General features: G+C 43.6%; 1 protein-coding gene across 2 annotated transcripts; it reads left to right on the forward strand.

Moving 5' to 3' along the window:
- Positions 1–5,448: 5,448 nt before the first annotated feature.
- Positions 5,449–11,789, forward strand: errfi1a (ERBB receptor feedback inhibitor 1a). 2 transcript variants are annotated; one of them, XM_070850950.1, is made up of 4 exons: positions 5,449–5,604; positions 8,098–8,303; positions 8,464–8,552; positions 8,821–11,789. In XM_070850950.1, the coding sequence occupies exons 2-4, from the start codon at positions 8,152–8,154 to the stop codon at positions 9,894–9,896; spliced, it is 1,317 nt and encodes a 438-aa protein (XP_070707051.1). In that variant the 5' UTR covers positions 5,449–5,604; positions 8,098–8,151; the 3' UTR covers positions 9,897–11,789. The 2 variants fall into 2 exon arrangements, with proteins under 2 accessions (XP_070707051.1, XP_070707059.1); XM_070850958.1 differs by lacking the exon at positions 5,449–5,604 and having other exon boundaries at positions 8,293–8,384.
- The last annotated feature ends 427 nt before the right edge of the window (positions 11,790–12,216 follow it).

Raw genomic sequence — 12,216 nt, forward strand, 5'->3', positions numbered from 1 at the left:
CATGGATTAGTGTGACTTTACATTAACTCTTTGGAAAAGGCACAAATGATGTTGTGGTACGGAGTAGATTGCAGTTTAGTTACTTATCTGGTAGTTTTCAGCATGTAGCCCCAAGACTATTATAGTCCTCGAACTCTTAAGATTTAGTTTAGGACAGGACTGTATTTCCACCCATGTATGGCTCTCTCCCCGGAGGGCCACATTTTGCCCCAAACATATGCGTCTGCACAGCCACGCTGCTCGTAGGGGATGGAAAATAAGAGCTGGGCCTCATCTGCATTCTCGTGAACCCATTGGCTTTCCCATTAAGAGGCTTGTGTGAGCAGTCATCCAGAGCACTTCTGTTGTGAAGAATTAATGTGGCTGCTGCCCAGCACCAGATCAGGTAGTCTGGCTGATTTCATCAGGGGCCCTAAATCCATGTGTGAACTGAAACAAAAGGCACTCTGACAAAGCACATACTCTGCTCTGAATGACTCAGTCCCTGTCATTAGGCCCTGCCACATGCTCTCACTCATATACATTCACACACACAAATGGGGAAACAGGACTCAGCTCACCAACTTTAGCTCATCTGTGGACTGCATCCTTCATTACACATGTGTTTTTCTATCCTCTTCGTGTACCCAGAGAGCGGTGCTTTCTTAACCCTGTGGCTACTGATTTATACCTTAGGTGCCCCACTTTGATGGCAAGCCTGCTGATCTCCTTGGTGGACATCTGAAATCTTTATCAGCAGAGCTGGGGGCCGTGGGTCGTGCTATGTGCTGTGCAGGAAACCAGGGGAAGAGTGAACTCCCCCAGAAATCAGTTGTTACTTAAGATTAATGGATTGCCACATTAAGTGAAGCCTAAACCTTCTTCCCTACAGGCTGACATCAGGAACACCGGAAACCTGGGATACTCATCGGCCGACTGCCAGAAACTCCTGTTTTGGCTGTTTGAAATGTAATACAGGTATTAGCTCACATGGCAGGAGCCTCGTAATGTATTTCTTCATGAGACCCTTTAGGATTCAATAATGCAGCCAGAACACAAAATGGAAATGTAGGCAAAAGATAGCTGATGTTCTGTACACTGAACATTAGTTGTGAGGCCGGAAACAAGGCACATTAGGAGCTGGTTTCCATCTGTGTCAGTCAATCCTGTGGAGCTCCGCTGGTGCAGCTTGTGAGCAGAGTTGGCTCTGAACCAGCGGCTGGAGAAAGTCGACCCAGCGTGACGTTCTCCATCACACCACAGCTGTCGATTTCACAGCTTCTCCCCAAACACCACACACAAATGAGAGTGTTTGTGTGGGTGCCTGTGTATGGGATTATGTGTGACTGTGAGTGTAATCTACAGTATGCTCCCATTCTTTTTTCTTCTTCCCAAAGTCCAAAAAAGAATAAGTGCAACAGTATTTTAGCCACATTAATAACCAGCCATCATAATTACTAACACGACACATTGATTCAGTCTCAGTCATAGGATGAGCTTGCCAATAACTCCCCCAGTCTATGTCTAAAGTGATCCTCGTGTCGTGGAGACTAAACACACCCTGTCATCATCAGGGAGGCGGATTGGCTCGCTCCACCTATTACTAACAGCAGGCTGTGGCTGCACTTAAACCACTCAACATAACAATGTCGAGGAGTGATGCAATGATGACTCCTTATTGCTGCTTTTGATTATGCTGCACTCCAAAATAGAAAATACCTGTTTGTGAGGTAACTTACCCTCCATTTCCCAGAAGTCTTTGTACCAATACAGGAAGTGATTAATAACTGAAGCAGCCACAGGACTCTCAGGAGTTTGGTATGGTTAACAAGTAGAAGTGCTTTAATATGGTCGTATTTACATTGTAGTGAGAGATGACAGCCCGTTGCCGGGGGATTTGTGTTTTGTTTCCACTGCAGAAGCCAAGTGTGTGTGGGTCTGCCAGACGAAACCACGATCCAGCAGTAATACACGGCGATGTGTCAGCCAGGGCCTCAACCGTGGTGCACACAGCTGTAACGACTGGACGCACAACTCATCTGCAGTGTGAACTATGGGGGCAGGACACAAGCATGTCAAAATGAAAAGTGTAATCTTTCTTTTGGCTACTGTTGTATTTCTCTGTGGATAATTAGAATTGACAGTCATTGGGCTCAAAATTATGAGTTAAATATTCAGCATTGTTTAACAATCAACAAATTAATTAAAACAAGTCAGGTCAAACAGTTCATCCCAATTACAAAATATATATATTTTCTTAATTCTGAGCCAAAAAGATAGTTTTAACTTTACTTGCCAAAGTTTTGAGATAACATTTCAACCACAATCCAAGTAGCATGCAGGTGAACGTGATTTTGAGAGTTAAAAACAAAATTGGAATAGTTTGACATTTTAGGGAATGCCACTCCTATGTTTGTATGATTAAATAAGAAGCTACAGCTATTAGCCAGTTAGCTTAGCTTAGCATAAAGACTGGAAACGGGGAAACTGCTGGCCTGGCTCTGTCCAAAGGTAAGAAATCCACCTACCAACGCCTTTAAAGCTCACAAACTACAATGTTATATCTTGTTTGTTTGAACATAGTACCACCACAATGTGTTTCCTCTGCCTCTGGTCTTTGTGCTAAGCTAAGCTAACAGGCTACTGGTGATAGCTTCATTTTCACAATACAGACAAAAGAGTTGGAAACATAGAAATATTATAATACAACAATGTTTTGAGCTTGAAGGTTCATTCTTGCCATTGGAAAACGAAGTCCACCTGGTTGTTTTTTTTTCAGGAAGCTACATCTTATGGTTTTCTGGTGTTTAATGGAAGAACACAGAGACCATCCTTAAACATCTTGACACCGTATCCAGCCACCTGCTATGACCCACTAAAACAGTTCTATGATAATATGTACAATGATATAATGGTGTCTGCTGGTGATATGGCTAAAAACTCTGGAAAAAACAAGAAAGTGGAAATTGTGATGGGAATTTATTGTATACGATTCTTGTATATTCGTCTTAAATTTGAGAATGCTTTATCTGTGTGTAAAGTTTATTATAAAAACTCTTTCCAAAAACAACACCCCCACTTCTTTTTATTGCAGTTACTTTCATTCCCAGTGAGAACTGCAGAGTGATCTGCAGATACAATAAAAAGAAAAAATGTCTGTTTGCATATGCCAGAAATATCGCTTTTTGTATTCTGTGTGAACTCACTCTATAAATTGATTCTTAAAGGTGTCAACAGCGGTCTTAAGGAAGGAGGTTGCAGACTTTTCTGGCCACAAAATGCTTATAGTCACCTTTCAGTTTTCCAGTTTTGGTTTAAACTACGTCACCTTACTACACCACTGAACCTTTTGCTACCGTGTTTATATCAGTGTGAACTTTGGACGCAGGCTAAATATGCACGTAATGTAAGCAGGGTTAATCAATGCTGTAGCCTCCATAGTGAATAAATCATTTACACTGATGACACGGGGGTTATTTTGCCTCATTTCCGACTAAACAATCTTCCTGTTGGTGAGAGATTCATCATAATGAGCTGAAAGAGTGAAGTGTCATTTGACATGATTGAGTTGGAGTGTTAGCCACAAAGGGAAATTCCTTTCTGCTCCAAGCGCAGCTGAAAGGAAAATGAGTCGAAGGTGTCATTTTTTGGGGGGGTTGATCCTGGATGTGGTGAATAAAGCTGAGCATGAGTCATGAAGCAGAAACAAAGAAAAGGAAGAGTCATTTTTCCTGAGAAGGAAATCCATTTCTTTGACACAAGCTCCTTCATCTGCCACCTCAAACTCTCATCAGGGCTGCCTCTGGCTTTGGGTGTTTATTTCCCTCCCTGCCGAACTTTATAAGGGACTTCCTGTGAGTGATGACATCACAGCGTAGCTCTCCAAAGGGGAGGGTGGTTGGATGGGGGTGGCGGGGGATGGAGTGGGAGGAGTGGGAGGAGTGGGAGGACGTGAAGCCTATTTATCCCACTGAATGTGTCTGGAACATGGAAAGAGTTTTGATAAAAGATTTTCAGATGTAAAGCAGGAATACACATGAACACATGCTTTATTAAAATGTCTCTTACTCGTGCAAATGTACCTTTCTCATTACAAGTAAGTCATAGCAAACTTGCAAATCATTTTTAATAATTTTTAATCAAAGCTCTGATGCTGAGGTCATTCATGTTAGCACACAAACTGTAAATCAAAACATTCAATCCCTTCATCTGCTGGTTACAACTGGCCCTGTGGAATCCCAAAAATGTGCCTGAAATTATAAAAGTGGATTAGCGAGAGCCTGGTCCATGCAGGGGCCAACTATGTAATGATAAGCCTTTTGGGTCCAGGGGATCCCGTGCCCGAGCTGTAAAGGATTTACGAACTCAGGCACAAGAACACTCTGTTCTCTCTCCACACGCACACCTCTGCTTTCTGCCACTATTGATTCAACATGTGAGTTGTTTGTAGCCATTGTATCGCTGTGTTTGGTTAGTGTGCATGTCAGTGTTGGGTTTGTTTAGCCCAGGTCGGTTAGGCGATACCACTCAAGACCTAAGTAGGCTAAGTGACTGGAAATGGAGGGTGTGAGGGGTTGCAAGTCCCACATTATTCATATATCACCCTGAAGTGAAACAACTGTACATTAATCGTGTAGCCTAGGCCGCCTGTGTTAGATTGAACATTATGTGAGGTAAGCAAAGAACAGGTCCAGCTAAAAGAAAATGCAAAAAATGGGTGATCTGATCATCAAACAGCTAAACAATCTGGGCTACACTCAGCTGGCAGCAGAACACTGCGTAGATAAGAGTGTTTCTGGCTGTGTGTCTTTGCCTGCTGTCTGTGTTATCTACCCTGGAGCCATCCCCATTACTGCCTCTGTCTCCCTGCAGATCTGTGCAGCGTGTACGCTTGTTGTTTGAGGAACCACACGGGAGACACTCGAGTATAAAATGGGTGACAAAATGGAAGGTTTTTGAAGGCTGAACTCGCAGGATGATGACTGCTCTTCTGAGAGTACACAGTAATGAATAAGCATCACTGCTCCACATCAACCAATCAGCTTGAGCTGTGTTTTAAATTATTTACTGGGCAGCTGCATGTCTAATTGTTGAGGTGTTTACTGTACACTGCACTGGCCCCCAGCCCACTGAAACAGTTCATATCAGCTGACTGCATCCTTGTGTCCACACCTGCTCCGTCCTCTGAGCTTATAAGCAGAGACAAACGAAGCACCGCAGACTTTGATCACACTAAGTAAACTTATGCTTAAATTAGCACTGTGTGTATGTACCTTCAAGGGTGATCCTGCCATCCACATGCAGTCAGCCCTGTCCTGCTGCACGTACACTGCAGAGACGGACTTGGTGCAAATGAGGACTGCGCCTTTAAGGGCAAGTGTTGCAGGCGGAGCCAGAGCCTCTCCAGTGTGGTGGAGCTTATAAAACATTGCTCCTTACAACACTGGACTTATCTCAAAGTGTCACAATATAGCCGGAGCGTCACCAATGCTCTGGCGTCCTGTTCCTGATGCAATAGAAATCAGAGGATCACAGACTCAAAACCACAAAGAAACCGAGGAGCTATATTTGACCAAAGAGGAGTGTAAGAGACAGTCGACAGAGGAGAGCTGCGAAGTTATTTAGGTGAGTTGAGAAAGTGATTTAAAATGTTCAGTGACAGAGTCCATGTCTCGCTTGTCTATTGTTTTGTATGCTGGTGCCAGCAATATAGACACCACTAATTGATGCAACTCAGGCTCTAATTGCGATCACCTCTATGCTGTTTGTCTTGTTTTTGCATTTTCTGACGGACACAGCGAGACGTTTAGAGGAGCAACTTGACTTTAAAGGATTTAAAGTTCTAACAGAAATAAACCTGAAGCTGCTAACACGTGAATCAACTTTCCCTAACTGTAATTTCACGATAAATATAAAATGTGAAGGCTTTTTGACCTCATTTGCAAACCTGTAATCTGGCCTGATTCTTTTTTTTCTTTTTTTTTAATTTGCCTATAATATCTGCTCGTATCTTTTCGCATTAAACAGAAGGGGAATAATTCGCTCTGTGTCATCATTACCTGGCCTTGCCAAATAGCTGACTTGTGTATTGTGGTGTGAGTCACCTGCCTGCTAGAGGGCTTTTAACCATTATTATCTCAATCCGGTAAAGTGAGGAGGTGTGCGCGCTGTTTGCTTGCCGCACAGGTAGAGCGGGTATGGTTGCTCGGAAACCGCTGCAGGGGTGTCATGAGCGGGGTGTGAACTCCTTCTTTCAAGGTCTGCGTGTGACTACTGCAATGCTGAATCAAAGGCAAGCCATCTGCTGATGCTTTAGTCACTGCTAACCTCCAATCAGACCTCCTCCTTTGCAGCACCCATGGGCTCTGTGGCACCTTCACACTCACACTGAGCCTGTCCACCTGTTGTGCACACTGGCCTGACCTTAAAAAAGAAAAGACTCCCATTCTTTGGTCAAATTATCTGAAGTAAGTGAGTTGAAGAATTCCCCCTGAAGAGGGTTAATGCTCTGCATGACTGCACATCATTTGTTTAATCCTGTTGCCTGTAAATGCTCCTATGGTTAACTGCCAGGATGAACTGTCTTTGCACCTGTTGCAAGAGGAAGCGCAAGACCCAGGGGGTTCATTATCGAGGATCATGTTGCTTCCCATCCCCGCCGAACCGAATCGACAGCCCTGGGCAGGGGGATTGCACGCCTTGTTGGGCAGTTTGGCTCAGGCTGATGCCCACGGGCTTCCTGTTGTTTTAGAGCTTTGTTTCTCACCAGCTGTCAGGGCAGCACACAAATATGGCTCACAGGAGACCAGGAACGAGGGGGCAGTGTTCCCCTCAGTCATCACTCCAACATTATAAGGGGGACAGCGTGTCTCTGGGTGTGCACGCACCTCATTTGTGGTCTCCAGAGGAGATGACCACAGGGGCACCTGTTCCTGAATGCTGAAAATAGGATTATTGGTAAAGACTTCTGTTAGGGCACTGAAGTCATTAGGAGATTTGTGCAACAATGCATGGCTGGTGTGACGGCTAACTCAGACATGGTTTGTAACAAAGGCATTTATAGATGCACTAAATATAACTTTCGGTGATTTTATAGTCATTTCACCACAGATTGCGACATACTGAACAGGTTAATCCAGTGCGAGGCAAAAAAAATCACATCAGATTTTGCTCCCAGTGAATCACTGACTCCAGAAATATTGATAAGCTGCAGGGTGTCCTCCGCTCTAAATATTGTATATATTGTTTACTCAGCCCTGACACATACTTGAAATGACACCAACATTCAGTGTCAATTGACTTAAGGAGTTCTTGCAACATCAGGTATATCTCTGGAAACAGGAGCAGCCCTTTCCTCCGCTGTTCAGGACAAGCAAGATTGCAGCACTGGAGCACAGCACAGTCAAAGTTTAAAATAAACTGTGAACTTACTAAGACTGGAGGCACAGTCTGTAGAAATAGAAGTCTGTATGTTGGTTAATGAGTTCAGACTGAACCCGAGGCTTATATAGACTCTGGCCATAGGTGAAGAGTAAAGATGAGTCAGAACTGAAGCACTCATTGCTCTCACTGTTTCCACTTTTATAAAACGTAACTTTCTAATTAGGTAGGACAAGATTGTACTTATGTTTTATTTGATATCATAGAAACAATGTGTCTACATCCTGTGTGCATCAGGCCAGTTGCTGGATTATGTAGAACATACAAATCAATCTGTGCATTATAGCAACATTTTTAGATCTTTTGTTGGTGACTTTGTTATTTTGGTCTAATGACTGCTTTTGTGCTTTCTTTGTAAAATGTTCTGTTGCTAATGTGTTGGGAGTCAAGTGTCCAAAAAGCTTTTGTCATTCCTCATTCACAGGAGATTGTTGTTCGTCTTCTTAGAGGGAAAAAAAAAAGAAAAATCACATACATGAGGCCATAACTACATATTTGGCTTGGTGGGCAACAGAAAGGGGAAGATTTTCTTTCTCTCTTGGCTTCACTAGAGGATGTTGGCTCTGCTTTCAGAGAGTATTTTTCAATGTGCTACCACATATTCTGTTTCTCTTCATCTGCTTTTGCTTTCAACCTTCTTTCACTGTCATTCATGGCTGTGTCTTGGCTGTGTTACAGGTACACCAGAAGCAGGAGCAGCCAGCCGGGCGAGCTGAGTGTTTCCTGGCTTTGATGCGACCCGAGTGTGCCTGTAGCATGTCCACAGTGGGCCTGACTGCCCAGGAGATCTCTTTTCCCATAGAAAACCCCTTCCTGAGGGGCAGCTACTGTCACAGCATGGCTGGATCCAAACCGTCGTGGAGCTATCGCCATGAGCTGGACAAGTGAGTGTTCAGGTGCCAGGTCTAGCAGTCCATTAGGACGGTTTGCAAATCTGCATTACATGCTGGAGTTTTATGGTTCAGGTCAGTCAGATTTCTTGTAAATTAGGATGAAGTGTGGCTCATTTAAAGTGGCACTAATCAATGTTTTTGTTTTGAACAGCTTCTACTTCAGTATGGACACAGCACACACAAATCACAGCTCTCGTGCCCAGCAAAAGGGGCCACCTCCACCGTCACCAAGTTATGAAAGTAAGTGCACCATCTGTCAACTGCACAGTGCTGGCCCTCTAAAATACACAAATGCTACATTTGGTGTGTTGTGCTGTTTGAATTGTCTGCTACATACTGGATATAGTAAGTGGTTTTCCAGAAATATAGAGAAAGCTAGTACTTCATCCTTTTTGACAGGATACAATAAAATAGCAGAAGTAAATTGTGACTGTCATTAACCAACTTTGAATAATTTAATACTGTGCCATTAATTTGATGGTTATTTTTTATGTTTGCTGTCTGACAGGACATAAACACAGTCCCAGCTCACAGAGACTGCCCCCAAAGAAATCCCGGCCCTCTCATCTCTCCCTGTCCTGCAGTGCTGAACCATCCACCCCAAGTCCTGCTGATGACGACCAGGTGGTCCCCTCATTCCAGAGGCTCTCTGTGTATGAGTGCAGCAGTCCACCACAGACGCCAGGCAGATGCTCCAAGCCTCTGCCCCCCATCCCTCTACAAACTGACATTTCCCCTGAGCAGGCTATGGACAATGAGGTAGAATTTTTCACGAGTTCGGATGACAGTTGCTGCCTGGTCTCCGATCAGTGTTCCAAATCATCTCCTTTTCGATATGGAGTCCCCAGTCGAAGGAGCTTCAGGGACTGTGGGCAGATTAACTATGCTTACTATGATGGTCCGTTAGGACCGCAAAGCCCGAGACAGTCCCAACAGCAGCATCAGGCACATCCTCCACAGGAAGTGCGGGAACAGTACAAGCAGCAGCAACAGGAACCACCTGAGCCAGTGGTCTGTCAGAGACAGCAGGACAAAACACAGAGGAGGCTGCGGCGCTCACACTCTGGCCCAGCTGGATCCTTTAACAAGCCCTCGCTGCTGCGCCTCACGTGTCAGAAACGGCACACCCACAGTATGGATAAGCCCGAGGTGCCACCCCCTATCCCTCCACGAACAATCAAGACAGGAGACTACCGCCGCTGGTCAGCAGAGGTCTCGTCTGGGGCTTACAGCGATGAGGACAAACCACCCAAGGTGCCCCCTAGGGATCCTTTGTCCAGAGGCAGCTCCCGCACCCCCAGCCCCAAGAGCCTCCCAACATACATTAACGGGGTGATGCCCCCAACCCAAAGCTTTGCACCAGATCCTAACTATGTAAGCTGTCGGAGTTTACAGAGACAGAACAGTGGGGGCTCCCCCTGCATCATTCCTGTTATGGAGGGGGGCAAGAAGGCCAGCACCACACATTACTATCTCCTGGACAGCTGGACAGTCATGAACAGCTCTGCAGCTCGCAATACAGATGTAGCAGACTCAGACTGGGAGTGCCACACCAGGAGGAAAGCACATGTGGATTTAGTTTGAAATGTTTTAGTGGAAGTAGCAGAGGACTCTACTGTACATGAGCAAAAACCACTTGATAAAAAAAAAGTGAGACTGGACGCTAACAATCCTCAAACTGCTGCTTTTACTTTTTTTTTTTTTTTACCCGATTATGTATTCTGAACACACAGGGTATGTTCGCACTGTATTCAGTTACTGGTAATGTTGGAATAGCTAACACAACAGAGATACTTTGATGTAAAAACTGTATCTCTCACTATAGATTGTGGGCTAAATTCAACAGTGTAGAGCTTATTTTTGATATGATTTTTATTTCATGACATTCAACATTGTGCTGTTTTTGCTGATGTCGTACAGTCAGAAGGTGCAAGCAGGCTTTGAACCTCATGTGCTCAGTGTTCTCTGTGTCTGGAAGGTTGAGGATGTTTTGTGAGATGCATTGTTGCTGCTTTTGTATCTCACAAGGGACAAAAGGTCAGTAATGTAACCATGCATCACTTAATATATGAAGTCTAAATACAAGGGTTATTAATTTTTAACAAACATGAAGGATGCTAGCACACAAATCTCCATTCTGTTTGCTATTTTATATCAACACTGATATAGTTTCCCTGCCTCTATGAAGTTTCTGTCTCCTCAAGCCACTACATCTGTGTAATTTTGTGTTTCCCACATGGCACATTGTTATGGTACACTTTGTACTAAGAGGTGGGTACATTACTGGTAGCTATACATGTTTCCATTGGAATGTCTAGTGCAGCTTTTATGATGTTGTTGTCTGTTGATGAGTGTGTCTGTATGTATGTGTGTGGACGTGTTTGTGCATGTGAACAGCAGTTGGAAAAGTGTTCTTGTGATACTTTTTATAAAATGACTTTCTACAATTGGTAGAAAACTGTCAACCATACTTGTTACTGTGCTCTGCTTATTTGCAGCACCTGCATTGCTCTCGCGCAGTGTCCAGGCCTGTTTTGTTGCACAGAAATTGGCCTGTTGAACATGAAGTGAATGTATGCTACTCCTACTGAAATTCCATCAAACAGTTGGAGGAGCTTCTTTTTGGTCAAGCTGTGAGACATTGCTTGGAACTAATTTGCCTCAAGTACTACCTCCCTTTGATATTAATCCTGTATTTCACACACCCCCTACTAATAAAGGCAAAATCTGAGATTATAATCTACAAAAGATGAGGTAACCAGCTCCATATGCTCTAATCCAGTTGTGAACCAAGTGTAACACAAAGTCAGTTCCAACCAAATATCCTTTAAATAGAGATTTTACATCACGTCGACGTTGGATCACGGAGATGTGAGGCTAACCTGTTAATACAGACACGTTACGAAGACAGTGCAGGGTTTACCTACCTGACACAGACTTTCCTGTTCTGCTCATACATTCCTGCCTTACATGATTGCAGTGGGTGTGGTCTGAAAGACTTTGGCTGCTGGCAGCCTAGAAAATATATGAATTTTAGTATTGTAGGTTATTCAAGAAGCATCAGGATGATATAGTAAATGTAGCACATGTATTGAAGTAACCCTTGGTATCGAACACGGTGTTCAGTTTGGTAAATATAACTGCTACGGTCTTGCGGACATTGAAAAATACTTTTCTCTCCCTCCTGCTCACAAAACCTTGCCAACATATTGTTGCTTTTGACTTAAATGTCTGAAAAAATGTTTACATCATACACTGATACTATTTAATCTTAAGATATTCATATGTCTTATTAGAAATAATAAAACTGAATGAAGATTAGTTTATCAAGAAATAACTTCTCTGCTGTGGTGAAGACATGCACTGGGAGAGTACAGTATGCTGTGTACAGTATTTAACGATTCCATTTGTTGCTATGAATAGTTGATAAGTATATAGTCTTTAAAAGAAAGCAAAATAAAATGACTTATTTATGAACCTGCTTCATTCTGTTTCTTGAATCTGTCAAGTCTAAACTCTCAACTCAGCTGTTTGGCCTGTTTTATCACCCACACACCCTCATGCTGTGCCTTATTGTGACTGGCCTCTATCCAGAGAAAGAAGAGTGACTTACAATGGTTGACTGACAGGTGTACATTATATTGCTTTCCTCTTCCTGGTTATAACACGTTCTCCTCCAGCATGACTGCTCAGATGCTCTGTTGCAGCCAGCTTTGTGCCCACAGGTTTTTAGGCACTTGACAATGTTGCAAGTGTTTTCCTCTTGACTTGAGTCCATGTGGTTAGGCATGGAGCCGAAACCACAGTAAGCCACACACAGCATTAGAGTTCAAATAATCACTAAATAAGCTGCAAGCTGCAGTTACAATGCCTATCATAACCTCTCAGCAAAGCTTTTCTGTAG

The sequence above is a fragment of the Pempheris klunzingeri genome, chromosome 2 (assembly GCF_042242105.1).
Source record: "Pempheris klunzingeri isolate RE-2024b chromosome 2, fPemKlu1.hap1, whole genome shotgun sequence".
Classification (NCBI taxonomy): Eukaryota; Metazoa; Chordata; class Actinopteri; order Acropomatiformes; family Pempheridae; genus Pempheris; species Pempheris klunzingeri.